The sequence below is a fragment of the Anopheles cruzii genome, chromosome 3 (genome assembly GCF_943734635.1).
Source record: "Anopheles cruzii chromosome 3, idAnoCruzAS_RS32_06, whole genome shotgun sequence".
In the NCBI taxonomy this organism is placed as follows: domain Eukaryota; kingdom Metazoa; phylum Arthropoda; class Insecta; order Diptera; family Culicidae; genus Anopheles; species Anopheles cruzii.
The window spans coordinates 32,553,605-32,577,904 of record NC_069145.1 but is presented as its reverse complement, the minus strand read 5'-3'; the positions used below and the strand labels follow the sequence as shown (position 1 = coordinate 32,577,904).

General features: G+C 50.7%; 2 protein-coding genes across 2 annotated transcripts; both read left to right on the top strand.

Annotated features, from left to right (window-relative positions):
• The first annotated feature begins 187 nt into the window (after positions 1-187).
• Positions 188-1,886, top strand: LOC128273383 (carbohydrate sulfotransferase 11). Its single transcript, XM_053011329.1, has 4 exons — positions 188-289; positions 354-880; positions 952-1,209; positions 1,302-1,886. The coding sequence occupies exons 2-4, from the start codon at positions 590-592 to the stop codon at positions 1,737-1,739; spliced, it is 987 nt and encodes a 328-aa protein (XP_052867289.1). The 5' UTR covers positions 188-289; positions 354-589; the 3' UTR covers positions 1,740-1,886.
• Positions 1,887-2,894: 1,008 nt separating this feature from the next.
• Positions 2,895-24,300, top strand: LOC128272614 (elongation of very long chain fatty acids protein 7). Its single transcript, XM_053010449.1, has 8 exons — positions 2,895-3,080; positions 13,835-13,906; positions 14,755-14,945; positions 16,210-16,290; positions 16,364-16,526; positions 18,619-18,755; positions 19,077-19,328; positions 21,212-24,300. The coding sequence occupies exons 2-8, from the start codon at positions 13,846-13,848 to the stop codon at positions 21,398-21,400; spliced, it is 1,074 nt and encodes a 357-aa protein (XP_052866409.1). The 5' UTR covers positions 2,895-3,080; positions 13,835-13,845; the 3' UTR covers positions 21,401-24,300.

Here is a 24,300-nt window from a genome sequence, read left to right as displayed (position 1 = left end):
ACTATATAAAATTGGGCGCAAAGCATGGTCAGTGTGTGGATCGTCCGATTATTAGTGAATTTTAAGCTTGCTGAAGCGAATTATGTTTCAATTCACCGCATGAGCTGTGCTGTAAGTTTAGGTGCAAATGCTGTCTAAATGCTGTCAGATCCAGTGCACAAACGTCAAAATGTCTCTCCGAGAGCATGATTCGTTCCAGATCGTCGCACTCGGCCAGCACATAAACAGAGCACATTGCTGATTTTTTTCTTTTTTATCCCAGCATCGCTCTGCTTCCCACCATATTCAGGTATGTTTTGTTTATCTCCTGCTCGGTTTCCATCATTTGGCTAGTTTGTTATGATTTTCTCCAGGCTCTCTTCATCGCTCGCGTCATCGTCGCTTGGATCATGACAATGCGGTTGTGACTGCAACGTAAACAAAAAATCGTGCCAACAACATGTGTTCCAGCACAGAAGTGAAAATATTATCGTTTCTCTAGTTCACTGAATTCGTTGCTATGTTGAAAAAACGTGCCTAGCAATCGCTTTTAGCGTTAGCTGCTGTTTGAAGCCTTCACACAACATCGGCCACGAGAGTGCGATCGGAAATGTGTATCACGTGGAAAGCATTTATGTACTTTACGTTAATATCATTCCTCGAAGCCCTGGATTGGGCGGAAATAGGCGATGAAAATGTAGCGTTAAGTGTACACACCAAACAGCACGAGTATGAACTGACTCAAGCACATAACCTGCACCGCCAAGATATTCTCCAAAAAGCATGCTTTTACGGTGCCAAAGAAGATATTGCCGAGCGCGTGGAGAAGCTGAACGAGTTACCCACCGACCATCTGTTGATAGACCGCGAACATAAGTTTCTCTACTGCTACGTACCAAAGGTGAGATCCAGTAAACCCGGAACCTGTTGCATCCTTAGTGAGATTTTTCCTTTCGCTTTGCACACTCGTAGGTCGCCTGTACCAACTGGAAGCGTATAATGATGATAATGATAAGCAAGTGGAATGGAACGGATCCGCTGCAAATTCCCGCCGATTTGGCACATTCTTCGGGTATGTTTGAAACGTTTCAAACACTGAACGACGAAGAAAAGGCTGTGGTGCTGTCGGAGTACAATCGATTTATTTTGGTGCGACACCCGCTGGAACGATTATTGTCTGCTTACCGCAACAAACTGGAAGGAAACTCGAGAAGTGCAAAATATTTTCAGGTACGTGAATCTTGGTTTTATGCAACATTGCTGTGTGTGCGTGTGGAATGATATTTAAAACCGTTTTGTTTCTCAATTCCTCTTGTTTGCAGTCACGCATAGGAAGACTAATAATCAAATCCTTTCGCATGCACGCCACAAACGAATCGCTGACCAACGCGGACGACGTTACTTTTAATGAATTCATACAGTATTTACTTACGCCTGAGCTTAGTAAAAGTGGCAATATGTCCTTCAACGAGCACTGGGAAGGAATTTCAAATCTTTGCCACCCTTGCTTAGTACACTACAATATAATTGGTAAATATGAAACCTTGACGGACGACTCTTCTCTGGCGCTCCACTTGGCCGGGGCCAATGCACTCAACTTTCCAATAGTCTACAAGACTTCCAGTACAAGAGAACGCTTGAAACAGTACTTTAACGACATTCCTTTAGAAACGTTGAAACGTTTGTATTTACTGTACGAAAGTGATTTTAAAAACTTCGACTACGGCTTAGAAGAAATTTTCGGTTTTGAGCTTATCTAGCGATAAAGGGGTTAACGGGACGGAACAGGTCCGCTGCTTTCTAAGCAATACTAGTACTTACAAGCAATGATACAGGAATAGCGCGAACAGCACCCTCGATTCGGTGCTCAGGTTGTTGGACAATTTATGTGATATTATTTTACTAATGTGGACAAGTGTTAACAATATGTTATAGCAAAATAAAAGTTTTAACTAATTCTCTTTCATACAATAAATTCTAAATCCTGTCGTCGAAGGCTGGATCGGAATGAAAGTTTTCAGCTGTTTATACTAACGAAAATGACCGGGAACAGGAAACTAACTCCAAAATATGTCCTTGAACGCTGTTTTTACAATAAATCTCTTTCTCCCGACGGCGGGAAAATGGGCCAAATCCATACATTTTAGGCGCTTACTCCAAGCCACGTGATTTTGAAACAGTGGACGGTGGAAATATTTCACCAAGCATTTCAAACCCAACCGACATTTTTGACACCGAGTTGTTAATGGAAGCGAAACCCGTGCAAGAATCTTATTAGAATTCTGCTCCTTGTTTTTTATGGCGCGATCGCTTAATTTTGTTCCAAATGATGGAGTATTCATTTGTATTTCGATGTCAAGAACTGCAGTGAACAAGGACGACCTTGTTCGACACAAAAATAAGCAACTTTGACAGTCATTTTCCTATGTGATCTCCCCCCATGACCTATGCGAAGAGTCTTTCTGGTTATTATTATCCGGCTTTACTGATGTCTGTAACCGCTAAGATCATCTTGTCGACCAGTGCAAACTTCGCTAAATTAACCATCCACCTCAGGTAATGGAGGAACCACTTAAAGCCAAGCCAAACTTATCACCTTTAAGACAATGACAAAATTAAGGCAGGCATTATTGCTGGATCGTAGTTTGTTGGTATGCGTTGGTAGCCCATGGAAGGCAAAATATCCGGATTGGTCATAGACAACTTATCTATTTTAGGAAAATATAACTAAAAGCCTCACTTTTTAAACTAGTTTTATGACCGTTGACCACCTTCTTCCCATAGTGGGTACTTCGGGAGGGTTCGGCACTTGGTCAGTTTCGCAGTGCCAAAGTTAGGTTCATCGATTCATAAAAACAACATTCATAAAATATTTTGACGTTTCGTGTTTATCGGTGCGCGTGCTTGTTGGTTGGTTGTGCAGTGTTCGCAATTCTCCCGTGACCGGAGTCCGAGTCCGAAAAGAGTGTTGGGGGAAATTTGCATCCCGGGACGTCGAAAGTTACAGTGCCTTTTCCCCGTGAACCGCATTGGTGTCCGGCTGCGGCTGTTGAGGAGGAGGCTGTTCCGCAAGAAGTTTCGTTTCCCACAGGCACACGAATGTGAGTGAGTTTACTGTTTCCGTTTATCGAATCCACGCCTTCCTCCTGTTCATCGCCCATCTGCGCTGCTCCCGGCTGGCCGCTGGCAGTGTTCGTGCATGTGTGTTCATTGTGGCCTTTTCGGCCAACTGGAGAGTGTGGTGCCGTGTGCTCGCAACGCTGGAATGTGTTTCGGCTGCCAAGATAAGCTAATCGGCGGGATGCCCATTTTCTGGGGTGCCATCGCGGGTTGTCGATCAGCAAAACTCTCTGGTGGCCGGCCTATGGGTGTTGACACATCCTGTTGAATGCGTGTCCCGTAGTCCTCCCCTTGTCAGTTGGGTTTTCCGTTTGCAACCGGGCCAAAAGCCTCCAGCTGGCCAAGAACCTCCAAGAAGGAGGGTTCCGACCGGTTGCCCTGCTGTTGGCCATCGTTTTGACGTTCGCTCGCTGCCCCGGAGTTGCCTTCCCTGCTCGGTGGTTTGGCCGGCGCTATTCTCAGCCCCGGAACGAAAGTTGGTTGGATGTTTATGGATTTTGTAGGTTGCAAGTTTGTGGTGTTGTTTTTTGGTTCCTTTTGTTTTCACGTAAGCTAATTTTAGCCAGTTGTGTGGGACTCGAGAGTCCCGCGAGAAGCAGAGAGAGAGAGCAACCCGGGTGCGTGCCAGACGTGAGAGTGAGATGAACGCACGGAGCGCGGTTTTTGGCGTTTATCTCACCAAGCGCGCGTTCCGCAAGGGTGTGTACGGATATCGGTTTACAGGGACGAGTTGCGTACTTGCTTCACCGTTTGCTTGGCACTTTTCCATTATCGTGCGATGGTCTGTGAATCTGGATTTTCTGGTTTTGTCGCCCGGTCGTTCGATCGTTTGTGCCTGGCACGTAAACTCACCTGTGCCGGACCGTTCTGCCGCTGGGAGAGCGGCGCCAGAGCCAACGTCGTCCGACGCGTGACACGGAGAGGCAGACAGAGAAAGAAAGAGAGCACGTGTGCCGCCTTTACGACCGGTGTGCGTGACGAGTACGGCGATTGGAGCGGCCCTCGGGAAAGCTGTCATATGATTCAACACACACACACACACCGAACAGGGCGAGCTGTCAGTTGCGCGAGGGAACAACATAAATGCACTTTTCGGTGCCTGGCCTCGTAATTATCGGGCAAATCGGTCCCCAAAAACTGCCGGAAACGGGAAAATGGTCCCCGTCGTGTGATTGTCACGTGGCGGCCCGTCATTCCGGCCTGGCGAATCGAACAAACAATTCCCAAGAGTGGGCCACACGACGCTGTTCGGGGTCACCCTATCGACCCGGACCCCCTCCGAAAGACGGCCACGCTGCCGGTGTGTAGAGGCGAGCATCGCAAAGCACCGGGGAATAGAAGTACTGTTTTTTTGGGGGGCGCATTGCGAAGCATGAGGAGGCGCGCCTATCTTTCGCCGAGTCCGCTGCGTCATCGTTCGATTGCCCTTCGATTAGCGCATCTTTATTGCACGCCATTTATCCGAGCGCGGTGTTGATAGCAGCGGCATAACCGGCCACGACGTCCCTGGTGTCTGTGTGTGTGTGTGTGTGTTTGTGGTGTGGTCAGCCGTCAGCGGCAGTAGTAAGAGGTCCAGTGAGGTTCGTAAACTAACGTGTGTACTAACCCACATCCTTTTCCCCACACATCCGGCGATCCGAAACGGTTTATTGTCAACGCACATTCCACACACTGTTTTGTGATTGTCTTAGCAAGCTACGGCGGCCGTGAGTCGCGTTGCCGTGACGCCCGAAGCAGTAGCGAAGATTTGAACAATCGATTCTGTGACACGATTCACGAAAAACACGGCTGAGGCGTGAAGAATGAATCACGAGGAGGTTAATACCGGTAAATATCTGCCATTTCCGTACCCGCTGGTATCCGTATCGATTAGCGCTATCAACCCATCTTTCCGCCATGGGACACACCGATTGTGAGTAATCGCACTCCACATTGTCGCCCCACGTTCAGCTGATAAGCGAAAAAAGGGAGTCACACCCGTGACGAGACTGACGAGCAAAATTCGCATGAGATTCGGGTGAACGTGTCACAGAACTGCTTAGTCATGGCCAGAGGGATCATCTGGACATCGCGCGGGTGCAACGCGACACCAGCACCATCGAAGCGCCACGGAAACTTGTTGCACAATCGGCGAGCACCACGCGAACCGACCGAACGCCGCTCCGTTTGTTGGCAGAAGTGAAGCATCGTCCCCCCCCCGATCGTTGGCTGGCGAAAAAGATAACAAACCGACCGATCTCCGGCCAGCGTCTCCGAGCATTCGGGGTGATTCAACAGGGCCCGCTGCACTACCACCAACCCGTGGCGCCATCACACGCACGCCAGCGCCCGGACGGGATGTTGTTGCGTCGAACTGGCTTGGGGAGCTGCTCATCACCCCCCTCAAGTCCTCAAGGGGGAGCGCACCGTGGACTTTGAACCCGCCGGGGCGGACGTTTCTGCGCGTAAACACGACTTACCATGACGAGGGAGGACCGATTTGCACCGATTACTGCATCGCCCGTCGAAGACTGTCAAACGACGGCGGATATGCTCCGTAATCCGCTGCGGTTGTCTGCGCGTGCCGCGCTCGGAATTAACTTATCAGGTCATAGCGCTTTTATCAGCCAGAATCGATCTAGATGTACCTGACGACACAGAGTGTGAGAGAGAGAGAGTCCGTACTGCTTCCGGTCGGTGCAAGCATCGGCCCACTGCGACCGATATCTTAACGGCGGTTTGTAGCGGCTCAATCACCTTGACCGATCGGTTGTTCGATTGATCCGGCCGGGTGTTGCATTGGATTATATTCGGTTGGAGCCGGTCGAGCATAAATTTGATAGCTGTGTGCGCCGCCGCCCCCGGTACGAGATTCGATTTCATCGGTTGGCAGCGTGCGCATCGGCCCGATGATGGCCTTCAGGTCGGTCACCATACGCTTCCAAACCGAAAACACACAAAACCGCGTCGAACATGGTGGCCTTCAATTCGCGCGACCCAAACCCAACGCTCTGCAGAGTCCTCGGACGGCCCCCGGTGGTGGTGGTGGTGGTGGTGCTAATGATGCTGCTGGCCCCGATAAGTTTGATAATCTTCACCGAAGAGGAACACGGAAGGTCTCGAGGTGCGTTTGATCGAAGCAATCCACCGTCGCCAGCGTGCGCGTAGCTTAAGACAGTAACCATCGCCCCTCCTGAGGCAAGGCGAACATTCGAGAAAACGGTCACAAGAAGGAAATATCAACAACCAACCGACCGGCCGGCCAAGCGGAGCTACAGCAGTCTTGCAAGATACCTGCTCGATGCACAAGCCATCGAGCTGACGTTGTGTACCTGTGGTGGCGGTGAACTCTCGGAGTGTTGAGCTTTTCCAGTGGCAACCGGCCGTGTAAGTAGCGTCGTACTACCAACCCGCTAGAGGACGTGTGCATGTGCAGAGTTTAGCGACGGCGGCATCGCACCACTGCCGTGGCGTGCCACGACCTCTAATTGCACGGTGCGAGGTTATGGGGAGCTGCAGAAGGCTGGGCCCGCGACACGACACACATGTTCCGTGACGGGCGCGCTCACACCATCTCTTTGTTCCGCAAGCAGCGACCAATTCCAGCGACCAATTCCGGCGACCGTTCTGAACCGGTGTCATAGGAAAAGCAAAGCTTCCGGCCACGAACAAGGAAGTAACGATGGTAACCAACCAGCTACTACGTCTACTACGATGAAGGAAAAGGTGCGTGTGGTGGAGCCTTGGAATCGGAATGAGCGCAACCGAAATTGGCGGCCAAACGCGGAGTGCTATGGGCGGTGGAAAACCCCCTCGAACCAAAAGGTCCGCGTGACGTAGACCGTTTTGGGAAGTCTTGAAAACCTCGCCCGAGAATCGGCAGGCCGCTAAAGTCGCTCCGGGAAATACCGGAATATGGGACCCGTATCCTGGGTATGTGTGTGTGTTGTAGAGTGCCTTTGTGGTAGGTCGGTAGCCGTCGTGGCCCCCGACCCGACGGCTAATTAAAAGCCGCACGATGAGGGAAAATCGAACGACGCCCGGACACGGGTTTTCCACACCGCCTTTTCCCTCTGATGTGCTCTGACGCGCGCCCAATTCAGGCGCGCGGCGCCGTGTTTCGATTTGATGCAATTAAAAATTCATTCACAGCGCCCCGTGGCCTACACCAGCTTGTCGGCTGTGTGTTGGTGTGCTGTGGCTTTGGGTTGGGTAGTCCGCCCTGTCGCCGGCCAGCATAGTTTGTCACGTCGTCGGCAACATAATTGAATCCTAAATGACACTTACATCACGGCGTTCGTGGCCGCACTTGGCTTGCCGGTGGGTCGATTCAATGGCGATGGCTTGCAACTTTGTCGTGCCCACGACCCGGTGCTGTTGGCGGTGTTGGTGGATCACTGAAATCGGGAAAAATGTACCGCGTCCAGTTTTGCCGCGTCGCGAACTCGACGACGGAACGCCAATTCCCGTCCACGACGTCCACGTCACGGCGAATCATTAATTTAGTTTTGGAGTATTTTCATTCGTTTCAGAGTGAATACTAATCGTCGGTCGTCGTGCGCAATGAGCGTCATTCGCGGTTCTCAAGTGGCGAAGTTGCCCCGGAAAAAAATGCAAAAAGTAAAACGTCACCGATTCAAGTCCCACTTTCCTATCGATAGAGGGCCGCCCATCGAAAGCAGTAACTCCGAAGCTAGCACACCCAAGTGTCCACCACCGTTTGGCCTTCCCCCCGAGCACCCGCTGACGTCGGTGTCGTAGTCCGGGGCTGGTCATCGGCTTCTTCAAGAACACACTCGCTGCTTGTTGCTTGTGCTGTGCTTGTCCGAGCCGAGGTTTTTTGCTGTTTCAAACAAATTTGCTTTGGGTTGGAGCGTCAAATTTGAACACCCGACCCGTGGCCCCGGCGCGGTTGGCAGTTTTTGTGCGCGCCCCGAAACCCACCGCAGGTGGCGAACGACCCGCCCAGGCGAACAAGATCCGTGTTTGGCTCGAAGTTTATTAACTGTTTTACTGATTTAATTTGTAGCCTTCGCGGCGACGACGACGACGACGATCGACGACGATCGACGATCAGATGAGATTCACGGAGAACCACCGGTGTGGTTGGGCGTAGGGCCCAGCGTGGCGGCTGGTTTTTGGGGAAAATTTTAAACATACCAACCACACGGTGTGTGATCGTTCTAAGAACCGCGCCACGTGAGACCGATCGACGATCGAATGTCCTGTGTGCGTCGAATCGTACGCGAAAGTTTGAATATTAATGAGCAACGCCCGCGAGCCCAAGCACCCCAGGTTCGGATATAAACTAATTCTCGCCTGTTCTCACGGTGAACCATCTTCCCGCGGGTGTTCGCGACTGAAAGTCTGCCGCGCGTCAGCTCCGGCGGTGGTGGCCTTACGGAGAACCGGATTCTGGCCGTCGGCCGTCGGTAACAGTTCCGCCACTGCCCGGCGTGGACCGCGGAAACACGTTTTGCTTGCGTGGCCGCCCCACAAGGCGGTGATGGTGGCCAAATTCTTAAGGGCTTTTCGACCCCCGCCGCGTGATGCCCGTGCGGCCTACCTATATGCTAAACAGTCAGGATTGGCCCGCGGTCGTTGGCATTTCTCGCGATCGGGTGTAACCCCGAACCTTGAACCGCGCGCGTTCTTCAGGGGCGCGCGGATTGGAAGGAGAGTCGCACACCGTCGCCACCCGGCACACAGTAAGTGATAATCAAACATTGCTCTCGAGCAAAACGGAGCTCTTGACCGTGCCGTTCTCTCGATTATCTCGATAGCTACCGGATGGCTGATCCTCGCTAATGTGTCACTAACTAACAGTCGAGAAGATCGGTGATCACAACTACGTCCCGGTGTTTACCGTCGGTATCGCAAACTTCGAGCTGTGCAGTGCCCTAGACCCGGCGTTAGCAAACACACGTGTCGCAGGGTGCGGCCTAAAATCCCCCGCTTTCCGATCGGAGGGAGCGCCAGATCGGTACGCCTAACCCAAAACCCCTGATCGAACAGAACTTCTGCGCAGTTTTGCACGCCACACAGCACTTAGTCGTCCTTCGGTGTGCAGTAAGGACATCGGCAGCCAACCGTTGGCGGTTGACGGAAATTAATTCGACGCCTCTTGCGGTGCGAAGTGTGCGAAAACCCGTTGGGGGCCATTTAATCACCGCTCAATATCGCACCCCGAAATCTTAATGTGCTTTAACCGGGGGGTCGCAAACGAGGTGCCAAATGGTGTACGATCTGTGATGGCTGCTGGAGGGCTGTAAAGCGATTTGTTTTGCGTATAATAAAAACGGGGTAAGCGGATCTCTCGACGTATTGCTGCGCACACGGCCAGTATGTAATTAGCACGAGATGGCGTGTCAAGTGGCACTATCGCGAGGATGCTGCGAATTAATTGCATCTGCCGCCGAATGGGTTTCCATTAGCAGTGCGCATGTTGGGAAGGTGGCTCTCGATGGCTCTCGATTGTGTTGCATTGAAAGATCATAAACACGCGTTTGTTTGAAGATAATCTGGTCTAAACTGTTTATTTTGTATAGATTTTGACACATCCGGGACTCTGGAAGGGAGATCTTAGGGGCTAGCTACTTGAAGTTCAGATCAGGCCAATGCTGATGCCATAGACATTATAGATCGAAGGCTCTCCGATTTAGCTCAGGCTTACATAGAGATTGCGAACAATCTCGGTCTGCAGATAGACGAGAACAATAGCAAATTTACGCTGACCTACAAGTGATGACCGACAGTTCGAAATTCATCTGTCTATGGCCAAAGGTTAGCACTAACAATGACTTAACTGAGGAAATTCGCACGAAGGAGCCAGCAGCCAACAGATCATTCTAAAGTCTGAGGAAACTATTAGGACTTTGAAACTAATTTATGCGGTTTTCGTTCGACATTTGTGGCCTTACTACAACAACAAAACGTATGACTACCTTGATGAAAGTATGATCCGTCGTTAGCTACTGCTTTCTGTCATCTTTTAGGTAGTTCCTCGATTTCGTGTCGATAGAACTCCTCCGAACTCCGACATTTTGAGTAATCAGCTTATCATGTCTTTTATCTCATTCTCGTCGTTTTATGGCCAAAGCTTTGCTTCAAATGCATTAATGGTTGTCGATGAGATTGTCCATCAATAATTTCTTTAGGTTCTGAAAGCTCATAGTGCACCACACCTTTCATATCCCACCATATGCGCGGCATAAACTTTTTATTTCGCTTTGGTTGCGATGGACCTGGTTCACCAGGCTGTATCCAGGCCTTTTTGGGTTTAGGATTCTTGTAATAACTCCCCTTTTCATCACCAGTGACGATTCGGAATAAGCCATTTTCCTTCTTTCAATTCATGTGGAACCCAATAAGACATTGTTCTAATCATATCCATGGCACTCGGGCGTTTGGAAACTGTCGTGTGGTCAACTCCGAACATTTCTGCAAACTCTTTTTGCATCTGACATGCATCCTGATCAAGCACTGCTGCCAATTCTTCATCATTAACCTTTTTTGACTGTTCAGGTAGCTCTTGAGCTTGCAAGCCAGAATCACCACGTTTAAACGGTGCAAACCACTTCCGACACGTTCTATCAGTAAGAGCAAGCTTACCATAAACTTCCATTACCATTTGATGACTTTCGGTAGCAGTTTTCATCATATTGAAGTGATGAAACAGAACTCCCCGTTAGATGCGTAATGATAGCAGCTGTCAAACACATATTTCATTTTTAAAAAAATGTGACATTTAGTGAGTAATGCGATCTATTCTAAAACCGGACGAATTAATTCACTCACCTAACATTTCGCTCGAATCTCGTGTCGAAGCTGGGCTTATACTGAACCATTGTGATCCCAGCACTCCCATACCCATCTGAGACATAGACTCTGTCCACAACCCTGCCGAAACCCTGTTAGCCGCTTCCTAGAGGAAGATTTGGCCCTGTACGTGTGGAGGTATAATGGAGAAGCCGCTACAACAGCGAGCTATTCGACGACCTCACTGTCGTGCAGAATCGCGTACGCCTCGTCAGGCTCCGGTGGGCAGGTCATGTCATGAGAATGGCGAACGACGAACCAGCCCACCAATACTGCGTTTGGAATGTTGCACGAGTAAATGTGTATGTTGGAATCCCAAATACTGCCCAGAACTTGTTCGGTTCCACAGGTAAGCAGTGGCAACAGGGAATGATGTGACACACATTCTCCCGGCACAGGGTACATCTGGTCGCTTTCTGGTGCTGCTCTGGCTAACCTTTCGCCATAGCCGCCGTACCCCGGTGCCGATACTCGATTACGGGTGCACACGTACATTACTTTCACGCGCGCCCAATTGCTGCTGCCGCCGACGCCGAAGCCGAAGTCGCCTCCGGTTGACGAAAGACTTGAACGCGCGGCCATGAAACGAACGCGCAGTGGTAATTGCGGCGCAAGCCCCCCCCGGGTCGGAATTGCGCACCGAGGGGAGCCCCACGCCGGTGTCAATAAATTCGAACCCACGCCGCCCCCCGCCGCCGCATCGCGTGCGGGTGGGGTCCCTATAAATAATGCTTTCGTTCGACGACGACGACGAACCATGTTGCACGCAGATTGTCCTGATTTACTGCGAGCATTGATTTAGGAGCCCCTTTTCCGGTGTCTATTATCCTTGAGCACTGTTTTTTGCGATGGCCATCAAACGGTGGACGCACTCCGACCGACGTGTCGTGACTCACGGAATCAAAATAGAATTGTTTGTGCGTGTGTGTACCGACGCGCGATAAGAGGAAGCCGAGGTTGTTTCTCTGGTGGGTTGGATGATTAGTCAAGCGTTGGGTGGTCACCCCTCGGCCGGCCAAAAGTGGCCCGGGCCGTTTGTTGTGGTGATCGTCACCCGCCACTCGAGTTCGGGCTGTATTGGTGGTGGCCTAGTGCGATTTGTGGCCACCACTACGACCGCGTTGTGTTGTCGGTCACGATGATGATGATGATGACGATGATGACATAACCTATTGGTTTGCAGCGACGCTGAATCGGATCGGTCGCTGGGTTACTGGTGGACTGGGTGAACTCGTTTCGATCCCGCCGTGGGCTCGTTGGCCCCGCAGACCAACAATCGATTGCCGTTTTGCGAATTCTGCCTTGCCAAAGTAAGTGAAAGAAAAACACTTGCCCCGAGGTTCGCGCGGTTCTCCCACGATCTTTCGGGTCCACCAGCCTGGCCATTTTTTCCCCCATTACCCACCCCTTTTCGGTACTGCAAGCTTTCACTCCTTATCGCACACGCTGTCTCAGGCGCACATCAGCTGGTCACTTGCGGTGTCCGCGGCGACCTTAAAATGGTGTCGATTTCCGCGCGCGCGCGCGCGGACTTACTTCGGACCGCTTCGAAGCATCTCGAAACAAAGGTGTGTGTGCACCGTGGACGGAGCCACCATTATTTCGCCACCATCACCCAATTGGGGACCACGGGGGAGGGTCGAGCTTAGCCGCGCTAGGCGCGAGCAGCAAGTGCAACACGATCGCTAAATGCACCGCGGAAAGTGCAAGCGATCAGCACCGAGAGAGCGCGAGCCCCCGAGACCCGGGTGTCCCGGTGACCGCCGGCCAACATCGAAAGGGCATGCCAATTCGCGCTGTGCCCTGGGTTCAGGTGGGGGTTGTGCCATAAGTGGCACAAAACCTGGCTGGCGAGAGGATCACCACCACCACCGTCAGCGGCGCGTCTTCAAGGCCACCGGAGAGGAGAAACCGTGCCGCGTGTCCGCACCTGAAGATTGCCTGCCGCCTTCACTCTGGCGGGCCCCTCACACATTCCACACGTGCGTGCGTGTGTGTGTGTGTGAGGCCGGTGCACGGCGAAAGTGAGGTACCCATCGATCCCGTCGATTCTTCCCCCGGGGGTGGCCTTCTCTTTGCTCGGGCCGGCTCGGCGGCCAAGCCTCGTCTGGACGCGTGTCTCTCTCGGTCTGTGTGTGTGCGTGTGTTTGGGGTCTTTTTTCACTATCGTTTACCGTTTCGTTACATAATTACCTGGCCGCTAGTAGTTGCAGCAATCCTGCCCCAGACGGACCCGGTTGGGGACGGACGGTCTTGCAGCAGCGCAGCGCGCGCGCGCAACGGCAATTCACCACACCGCGACCGCCCGTCTTGCGGTAACATCGACGACGAGCCGCCATCTCACCGACCGCACCGTACTTTCCGCGTGCCCTCCCTTCCGCTCCAGAGGTTCGCCGGCCAATCACCTTCTTGGTCCGGTGGCCGGCAGTTACCACCACCGGTGGGGGGAGGGTTGCCACACTGCGTGAGGCGCGCGTGAGAAAAGGAATCGGTGGGACGGCGGCGGAGGGCATAATTTAGTCGGTGACTATTCTGTGTCCACCGCCGCGCCACCACGCACCTGCCAGGTGACCCACAAAGCGCCGGTTGCCGGGAGTCGGTCGTGGAAAATCGTGTCATGAAGCGATGTAAATTATCCCGTTTCGTTTTCCGCCGTGATTCGCTTTCCATCTCACGCGTCCCCCGTCGGTCCGGCGGCGGACGATCTGACGGCGTCGATCTTGGCCTTATTTTCACTTTCGCTCACCGCGGCGTGGCGTGGCGCGGTCGTGTTGCATCATGCGGGGTGTGCCCTTCCGCCCAACGTAGCCCCCCGGCACTGGGTCAGCCGGTGATGGTGGACTTTTAGCTTTTCTCGCCCGTTAGACGATCCGCTGACGACGCTTTATGCTTTCGATGCTCTTATCACGCGCTCTTTCTCTCTTCTTTTCCATTGTAGATTCGCACAAAATGGCACAGATCTTAACAAGCATAGACGACTGGTACAGAGACCTGATGGACAATCAGAGCGGTAAGTTGGGGTTTCCTTCCAGGTCAGGGTCAACGGCGGCGACCCTTGTGAGGTGTACCGGCCTGCAGCCGTCTTTCCTGTTATCTGTCCGGAGGGGCACCGGGCGCGTCCCTTCGAGAGTGCGTTGCCGCGCAGGTCAAAGGCAACGGAGACGATAATTAGCTCGAAGTGAATTTGCTAGACGTGTACTCCGCACCGTGCGCTGCCGCTAATGGTTCGGAATCGGAACGGTTTGTAGTGGCGAGTGGCCTCTGGCCCATCGGGACGGCTACCCGGCTCTGGCCGACGGCGTGTCAATTGGTTGGTCATCGAATCAATTACCGACGACCACATTCCGCGACGATGACCGGCGGCGGCGGAGCATTATACGGACACGCACACACCTCCACACAACACGATCACCGCAGCACATTGCGTTTCTGGGGCTGGTGTGGCCGCCTTTAGCATAGACCAGCTGTGCGCCCAGAGGTGCTCATGATTATGCATTCCATTCGGTGGTGATCGGTGCCACACCACACCCGGTGCACCATTGTCATCGGCCCATCATCATCGGCGGCGGCGCGGAATATGGTGATGCGTTTCACTTTGGCGGCCCAAATGGATGTCAGGTTATTGGTGCGACCGAGGGTTCGGATTTCGCTTTTCGCGCATAATTAACCGGTGCAGGCAGGGCCTTGGAAATCGATCATCGGTGGTCCGCCCGCCCGCTCGACCGGAATTCGGGTCGCCTCGTAATGGGGTCGTGATTTATGAGCTTCTGCCTGTGCGCCCTGTTTCCGCCCTGCGATGCGTAGTTACTTTCTCCTAATTTCTTTACTTGGCTTTTGGCCGCCTCGTTTTGCTTCCAGATCCCCGGGTCGCCGGTTGGCCGATGATGTCCTCGCCCTTTCCCACTCTAGGCCTTTGCGTATTTTATGCGTACTTTAGCAAATCGCTAGCACCAAAGCTGATGGAGAAGCGGAAACCAATGGACCTTAGGAATACGCTAGTAATTTACAATCTCTTCCAAACCATCTTCAGCACCTGGATATTCTACGAGGTGAGTCTCACGGCCGCTGTGTACTACTAGGCTGTTCAATAAGTTCGTATGGTCGATAAGAAGGACACTTTTTTATGGTTTAGAACATTTTATGGAAATTCACTTTATTATTCAGTATGGCCTCGCTGAACATCAATGCACTTGTTTCAAGGAGACTTCAATTTATAAATTCCATTCATTTGATGAAAAACGCTTTCCGTACATGATTTTTTTAAGGAATGGAAACAGATGGAAGTCGCTAGGGGCCAAATCTGGTGAATACGGTGGAAACTCCAACAATTCGAACTTTAGTTGATTGATTTTTGCCATTTTCAAAATGCTCTTGTAATACGGTGTATTGCCCTGATGAAAGAGGATGTTTTTCTTCTTCAAACCGGGTCTTTTTTCACAAATTTTCTCCTTCAGTCGGTTTAAAAGGATACAACAATAATCAAAATTTACCAGTTTGCAAGTAATCCGCTAACAAAATTCCATTCGCATCCCGCAAAACTGACGCTTACACCTTTTTAGGCGATTTCTGGACACGAACTCGTTTCGGAGCCAAAGAACCAGGTTCAGACCACTCCTTAGCCTCTTGTTTTGATTCAAGATCATGGTGATAGACCCAAGTCTCATCCATAGTGATGATTCGATGCACAAAATCCCCTTTGTCCTATCGAAAACGATTTAAATGTTGTCAAGAAAGATGAATTCGAATGCGTTTTTAGCATTCGAAGCATTTAGCACAGCTTTCTGAAACCCAACACTTCAGTCAAAATCTTGACTACACTGCTCAATTAATTGGCTAGGTCTTTTACCTAATTTCGATCAGTGATTCGACGATTTTCCACAACGATATCCTGTATTTGTTTACGAATTTCAGGTGTTGTGTCTGTTTTTTTTACGTTTTTGACATGGATCGCCTTGAAGGCTACTACGACCGCGTTTAAACTCAGAAACCCCCCTTTTAACCCCCTAATTGAAGACGAAGAGTCCTTATACACTTTCAACATTCGTTCATAATTTTCCTTTGCTTTTAAACCGTTTAAAAACAACAATTAAATCACTGCATGATACTTGATTATTTCCATTGTAAAAAATACTGTTACATGTCGATACCGATTGAAATGAAACTTCACATACGTTCATATGAAGAGTGTACCAATATGACAAAAAAAATTAGGATTGTAGCAGCCCCCTTTGTTACCGACCATACGAACTTATTGAACACACTAGTATATTCGGGGTAATTCCATTCGGTTTCTATTTACTCTTTTTTCCGTAGTACTTGCAAAGTGGCTGGGGAGGACACTACAGCTTCCGCTGCCAACCGGTCGACTACTCGGACAGCCCAATGGCGCTACGGGTAAGCACAATGCGTCCAGTGTCCACTGTTTGACGCTGTTCTGACTGTCCTGACGCACGCCTTTCGCCCGCAGATGGCCCGGACCTGCTGGTGGTACTACATCTCGAAGTTCACCGAGTTCTTCGACACGCTGTTCTTCATCCTGCGGAAGAAAACGCAGCACGTCTCCACGCTGCACGTCATCCACCACGGCTGCATGCCGTTCTCGGTGTGGATGGGCATGAAGTTTGCACCGGGTAAGTACCTGTGACACACGTAACACTACCCACCGAGACCGAACCCAGAATGTAAAAATCTTAACAAAATGGCTTACCCACCGGCCACCAGGTTATCCTGCTGCGGAGAAGCGAAAGTCGGCCCATCGGTGGTCCGGCCGGTTGCCCCGGTGTCCTTGTAAGTGTAACACCGACGACGAGCAGACAGTCAATTGCTGCCGACGCAAAACGGGTCTCACTTTCATGGCTTGTTATTATTTACACTCATTACGTATCAGCAGCACAGCCATCCCCAGTCGCCAGTGGCCATCCCTAAAGGCCCCTGGAGTGAGCGGCGACGGCGTATGTTTGAGTACTTGGCGACGAACGCACCGCACCGCGTTCCGTTCGCCCACCCCCCGGGGGAGGTCCTATTTCTGAACCGGTTTCACTCGTCTCGCCGGACGATCAACATTCCGCTATCGCTATCAATGGGTTTGGTGGGGTTGTCCGTGAGTGTTTGTTTGTGTAACATTGTGAATCCGCTCCGTTTTGCCTTTGCCGCTTCCTTTCTGGGTGGCGGAAGCGAATGGGATCGCCGGGAATGGCAAAAAGGGAAGTGTTGCTAAATGTCGCACGCGCGCCTAGTATGGTGATTCGTGCCGTTTAGCGATCGTGAATTGATCCCTTATTTTGTGTGCGCCCAACGCGCGGTTGCTTATGTGTATGTGGGGTCGAAGTGGTGCGTGTGGTGCGAATCACGGCCGAATTGAGAGAGTATGGGCCAGCGCGCGGGAGAAAGGTTGTGCACACGGTGCGATGCACATCCCTTAACACACTTTCCCACTTCCATGCTGTCTGTATGATCGTCTGATCGGGGGGCACCATCGGTAATGAATGTAGATGTTGTAACTGTTGACGCACCGAGAGTACGTGCCCCGTCGTCGTCGTCGTTGGCCATTTTGGAATCAATCATGGACATGGAAATTCATGCGTGCAATTGCTTGCCTGCTTGCGTGACGACGACGACGACGACCCTGTTTGATATGCAAACGCGATAAACGCAGTGAGGGCGAGGAAAGACCACCCCGTTTGACCACAGTTTTGCCTCAACCAATTGGTTTCTAATGCGCGTAGTCCAATGCTATTTTGCTATCATGCTTCGATGGAAAATTAAGAAATTGCTACCCACCGCGTGATCGCGCCGATATGGCGCAGAATGATCGTGACTCTAATGTCTTGCTTAACGGCACAGTGGGCCGCGGTCACCGGTTTCGTGAGTGTGTGGCGCACACGTGCACACACACGCGCGCGCGCGTGATCGTTCGGTGAATGAAGAGATCAGCGAGCGAACGCGCGAGCGCGCGAACGCTCGTCCTAGATTTGCCTCATTATTATAGCTATCCGTTTTTTCTCCTCCAGAATCGAGGTCTGACGACTACTGTGGCAAGCGTGAAACTTGGCCACGTATTATCGCCGCATACACGTGGCGTGGCGAGGAGCGCCCCCGGATGGGTTTGGTTGCATCTCGCTGATCGGCAATGCGGCTTTTTGGATCTCTTTGCTCTGATTTTTCGGGGCCTCTGCAACTCTGATATTCGGGTTACCGGTTGTCGATCGTTCGCGCATCGTTACGAAATCGGACCCACTTCGCGGGGTTCTACGTCGTGGGGCGTTTGCTTTCACCATTCGCATCCGTGGCGCAGACTGAGAGAGAGAGAGAGAGTGTGTGTGTGTGTTGAGCTGCTGCCACCATCCTGGCACAATTGTTTGTGGGAAACAATGAGCGTGTTCCAGATGCACAGCCACAGCACTTTAATTATGAACGCATTGCATCACGCTGGCAAAGACACGTGTCTGCTTCAAGTTGTTACGCACACGCCAGTAAGCGATCGTGATCTTCGAGGATCGCGAGATTAGTGCGCCAACTGCCAATTTGTCCTTCCTTTGTTTTGATTGTTCTCTGGTGTTGAGATTTGACTTTGATTTCCCCGGGTCTGCGATTTTATGTGTTTTAGTTACATCATTTTCAAGGTCGCCCTTCCTTTGATATCCTAACCCCTGTAGCTTAGCATCAACCCTCTCGATCCGTAAGTCCGAACTAATATTGCGATCCGTTTTTCGTCCATTGCAGGTGGGCACAGTACGTTCTTCGCTATGCTTAACTCGTTTGTACATATTGTGATGTACTTCTACTACATGGTGGCCGCCCTGGGCCCCAAGTACCAGAAGTTCATCTGGTGGAAGAAGTACCTCACGGCATTCCAGATGGTAAGTACCGGGTGACCGTGTGTCGCGCCCGAGTGATGGTCGGCCTAATTGAGAGATGATACCCACCGCCTCCGAGTGAAGGGCGTCGCAGGATAATGCACCCTCACGTGCGTGCCCCTGTTGTTTGCCCACACGGCGGACCACAGCGTTACTTCCGCCATTCACTTTCGGTATCGATCGCGCCGCGCGGAAGGTTAACCGGCTCGCGCGCTCTCGGCGTTACAGACCGCGGCCCCACCGGCGGCATGGCCATGGATCGCTCCGATCGTACACCGCCACAGAGACAGAATCGTAATGTGAGTCCTTCCATCCCGCCAACAGGCACAGTTCGTCGCCATCTTTACGCACCAGTTCCAGCTGCTGTTCACCGACTGCGACTACCCGAAGGGTTTCATGGTGTGGATCGGGCTCCACGGTATCATGTTCCTGTTCCTGTTCTCCGATTTCTACAAGCAGGCGTACAACAAGCGGGCGCTCGGGCGCGCCAAGCGGGAAGCGGAATTGAAAGCACACGCCAACGGCAAGCTGCTCCACCACGGCGATGTGGCCAACAACAATCAGGGTGCCTGCATGGTACGTATTAGCCTGGCAGGGCAGGGCCAAAGTCAAGCAGACCCCCGAAAAAAAGCTCGCTCGAAGAAGGAAAAACTGGCGGCTCCCAATCGACTTTTCGTCCGAGGTTTTTGCGTCACACGGTCACCCGGACGTCGTATCCTCTTCGGCGGCTCCTCTGGCGTGCTTCTGGCGTGTACCATGCGCACAATTTATCAAAACAAATTGACGTCAAAATTGCGTCGAACAATTGTCGACAATGACTGGTGATTATGTTTGCCCGATTATTTGAACACTGACCGCTCCTCGGCCATTCGACACACGTCAAGTGCAATTTGTTATTACTTGCTTTTAGACGTCGGGTTTTTTGTTGTTCTGCTTTTCCGGTTGATCTTGAGATTTCCGAAGCGATTGAACATCGCTACGATCGATCGTTTTTCTCTCCACTCCACTCACGGCGAGTAGGCAGAAGTGGTACTTTCTGACGTCTTCCGCCGCCCGTAGGGGTCACTGTTGAAGGTCGGTTGAAGTGAAGCTGAAGTACGCAGAACACATTTATGCGTCCCCTGAAAGGTCCACTCTAATGGCCGCAAGGATCTAATGATGCTGCTGTCCTGCTGTGGCGAGTTTGGGGGCTTACTCCACCAAAGTTGTGGCGGAAAGAAACAGAATAGTGGAGAGAATCAGCACGATAGAAATATGCAAAAACCCAGCGACAGCGGTCGCAAACAAATCTGTGTTTGTTCTGTTTGAATATTTATTTTTCGTATAACTTGCTGTGCCAGGGTTTTTTTTTTTTGTAACAATCGGTCATTTCCGTGAGTGATGAACTCTCCCGATGGCCTCCCGGGGGCACATTCGCTCGTTGTTGGGCCAAGAAATTTATATTTACACTACAAAGTATCATGCGACCGGCAAAAACACGGCGAACCGCATGGCCCGCGGCATCCTTCCTCTTGACCGACGACCGCTGGAGAAGTGGCTGTTTCACTGGTTTTTACCACATTCGTTCGGGAGAAGAGCGTTTTGGTGTCGTAGGAAAAAGTGCCAATTTTCGCACCACCCGACCCTGTCGCGATCTTTTCGCGACGCGATGTGTGGCGAGAGGCGACGATGGCCAGTGGAGTGTAATGGGCTGGGTCTTACCCGAGAGAGCTATTATCGGTAATGAAGCGAGCAAGCAAACAAAGAAAGATGATGATGAAATAACGACTTTCCGGAGGAAGGGTTTACGCAACATCCGTTCTCGGGATCGGCACTACGCTACTGGGTTTTTTTTTTGGGTCTTTTTCAAGCTCCCAATTGTTTCGTCCCTGCGATTTTGAGCATCGCGCGTATCGAAGTTTGACGTGACCGCAAACACAAGACCGTCTACTAATGATGCTAAATAATTGATGTGGTTCGCCAATTATATGTTCCCCAAGTTTATCTGTTGACCTTAGCGGCTGCCACTAGCCATGGAAGGCGTATCGTAGGGGGGCGCCCAGTTTCACCACGAACCTACTGGCCTCATTCTCTCGCTGGCTCGCATTCTCGAACGCACCGGGCTGATAATGACCAGGCTGGGTAATGAGTGTACCGGCAGGTGCCGGACTTGCCAACGCGAAACAGTGGCAGGAGATTAATAACAGATTTGATCGACAAAGTTGAGATGCAGCGTCGACTGACGCAATAGAGCGCGATAGTATTTTATTTGCAATTCCACCACACGGCGGTGTGTGTACTTGAGAGAGGGATTCGAGTATCGGTCTACAAGTTCAAGAGGATAGCTTTAGAGACTAGTCGCATTGATTAAATATTAATTAAATTCCTAGCCCCATTAATCTATCCCGAGCGCGCTTTGCGGGACATGTGTGGTGCATTTCTAATATTTCTTGTGTCCTTCTCTCTCTCCCACCGTACAGCCCGTCTTTAACGATGATGACGAGCTTCACCAGCGGAAGGTGACCGCCAACGGAATCTATCTGAACGGGGGTGCCAAAACGGCGAATTCCTACAGCAATGGCAATTCGAACGGTTTTGTCGAATCGATCCAGCAATCGAACGGTGGCATCGGCGAGAACGGTGGAGCGCGCGTCCGGAAGATACAATAACCCTAGCGACAGTGGGGGTCAGCCATCGATGGTGGTTAGCATCGTCGGCATCATCACCATCATCACCAGAACGTCACCCATTCATCATATACTCAACGGTGATCGATCAATCGACACCAGCATCAACACCGGCCACGCGGGACCTCACGCGGCTGCCGCCTTCGCCGCCCCACCTTTAAGCTCCAAGACGCACCGTTTCCGCCTTCCGGTGGACAGGGTTGGTGAAATTGTTTATTTTTAGTACGATATTGTCTAAAGATGAGTTCAGTTTCCCGGCCCGCCCGGATGCGGCAGAAGCTCTTCTGTCCGAACCACGACTGCATGGCCGCATCCTGTTGCTGCGTGCCAGTTTTTATCGCCACGGCGCGCGTAATTCGAGGACGACAAGTGGAGTTGATGCCATCACTCCTATCCGCAGATGGACACCACTTCGGACGGCGACAATGGAAAGCTTTGACGTACCGGCGGTATACGCGATCGGAACGCGCGGGGAACACAGTCGGGGACTGAGGGGGGAATGTACGAATCGGCGCGCCCAGTCCACGTGTCCGGATGTGCAGGACGCTTTGAGATGGGTTACTTTTATTTTGCATTCTTTTACGTAGCTCGAAGTAAGCTCCGGTTCGTCCGAGGTGCGAAACACGTTGCCCACACGCCCAGCGTTGGTACGACGTCACGTTGGCAGGTTCTTGAAATGTGACCGTCTACTGCTCAGTGCGGCAGCGAGAACAGCAGATGGCTTAATGTGGTGTGTGGTTTTTGTTTTTCGATTAAGTTTATTTTTCCCCCCTTTTGTTTATGTTGTTTTAGCAGACAATTGTACAGCGAACAAGATCTTGTAGGCAGTGAATCAAAGAGCAGATAATGAGGTAGAGTGAAGCTATTGAAAATGGAAAAAAGATGATATAAAATAGTAGTAGCGACGAGAGGGATCAAGGTGACGACAAGACAAAAATCGAGATGTTAGAACTAGAACAACAGGAAAATTCTATTTACGTTTGAAAGCGAAAAACCATAGGTAATACTGTAATAAAAGTTGCAAAGTCGAACTATAACACGAAACGAAACTGACAAAAACAAACCTATCAATGTAATGTGATTGTTTGTGGAACCTTCCACAGTTTACCGTTTGTACAGCTGTAATTTCGATATACAAGTGAGCGGCGATGGTTTGGCTGAGCCGAGAGTCAGAACTCGCAGATTGGTAGCGTTTTTAAGAAAAGCATTTGTACGGAGCGGAGCACAGAACGATCGAAAGCGTAATAAGCGTGTGTGTCTAAGAAGATTGCTTCTCCCACTAGCGGAACCGAATCCGGGTGTAAATGTGCTTACAGTGACAAGAAACCAAACAAAAACACTGCTTCTGTGGTTACTTTTGGAACAGTTTCGTTCGGCTGATGCTGCCGCGCACACCGCTTCAAGCCCTAGAGTGTGCGATGCCCTCGAAAGGGAGCCTCCACTATCTGTTGCTCAAATTTAGACATTATTTCAACCGTACTGCACTATGTAAAGCCTACCAAAAATCGAAGAAACGCATACATCAAACCCATGTGAAGCTGGTTTACCGTCACAGGCCGGGCGTGCATACATTTCATAGTGCTTTAAGTTAGCTTCCTCCTTATTAGCCGGGTGACAGCCATTATGTTTTCCACTTTCTTTGGCCTAAGTAAGAAACTGTGGGTGCCAACGTCCCCGACGATGTGACAAGAAGATGTCATCGGTGATGGTTTTTATGACATATCGCGGTTTAAATCAGTAAGAAGCGAAAAGCAAACGTAACTTCACGGCTAGAGTTAGTAGTAAGATCTGTGAGAAGACATTTTTCACTCATTTCTTTTGAATCTTCTTGGCCCAAAAGTTGGTGCCTTTTGACGTGTTTGACTATTTCACTACGATAGGACGACAGTGAACACAGCGAGCTTTTAAAAGATGTCGTTGCTTCCCACCACCGCGTTGTGCACGTTTCAGTGATAGCCAGCATAGAATGCGTGCCTGCAGTGCTTGATGCATTTGCCAAAAGCGGCAAATGATCGGCACAGGGCCAACATTTATAGTCTAACCGAAGAAAGGAACAAAGCGAGACTGAGGGATAGATTTGTGACAAGATTGAATCTTCTGTAATAGTTCCTCCGCAGCGGACAGAAAGAGGAAACATGCTTTTTTGAAAGAGTACTGTACATGTGCTTCTTGAAAACTAGAGATGGCGCAATGCGTACCAAAAATAACTAAACAGACCTGTGTACGAATCACCCAACAAATAGGGACTGCAATAAACGATAGAATCCGGTTTACGCCGGCACACGGTGCACATTCTCAGACAACGCGGATTTGCGATCGCTTTTACAGCGTTAAGATTCAGAACTTCGTTTTCATTCATCGTCCATTGACAGCGTTTAGAGAACGTTTAACATGTACCATGGCGTTTCTTTTGTTTTCTACCATTTTTGTAGAATGGTTCAGTTTCTTCGCGTGCGCATACTTCCCTGGCTTTATTTTGCTTAATTGTTTCTGCTACGAGAGACAGAATAAAAAGAATGAAATAGGAGCAAAACTGCACAAGATATGACAATCTCCGTTCCGTGTTTTTTCGCTCTCGGGATGCATGGACAGGCATGGATTTTGAACCTTTTTCTCGAAAGCTGGAAGCTTTACAAACTTTAGTTGTAACGAGTAGTTGCGTGCATTGTTGTAAATTACAAACCTGAACTTTGATATGAACCAGAACTGGAAGCAAGCAAAAGGAGAGTACACGCTAGAAACAGTACAGCAGAGTTTAAGGTAAAGAAGGAAAATGGAAACTAAAAAGGGAAACAAACAAATGGAAAATATAAAGAAGTAGTAGTAGTACTTGAAGAAGAAAACACACATCGGGATGGATTTAAAAATAAAGAAAAGTCGTA

Bases quoted from the DNA above. Each gene is read 5' to 3' on its own strand.
- LOC128273383 (XM_053011329.1), top strand. From the start codon at position 590: ATGTGTATCACGTGGAAAGCATTTATGTACTTTACGTTAATATCATTC. The intron at 881-951 runs GTGAGATCCAGT...GCACACTCGTAG, and splicing joins TCTACTGCTACGTACCAAAG to GTCGCCTGTACCAACTGGAA. The intron at 1,210-1,301 runs GTACGTGAATCT...TCTTGTTTGCAG, and splicing joins GAAGTGCAAAATATTTTCAG to TCACGCATAGGAAGACTAAT.
- LOC128272614 (XM_053010449.1), top strand. From the start codon at position 13,846: ATGGCACAGATCTTAACAAGCATAGACGACTGGTACAGAGACCTGATG. The intron at 13,907-14,754 runs GTAAGTTGGGGT...TTTTGCTTCCAG, and splicing joins CCTGATGGACAATCAGAGCG to ATCCCCGGGTCGCCGGTTGG. The intron at 19,329-21,211 runs GTACGTATTAGC...CCCACCGTACAG, and splicing joins ACAATCAGGGTGCCTGCATG to CCCGTCTTTAACGATGATGA.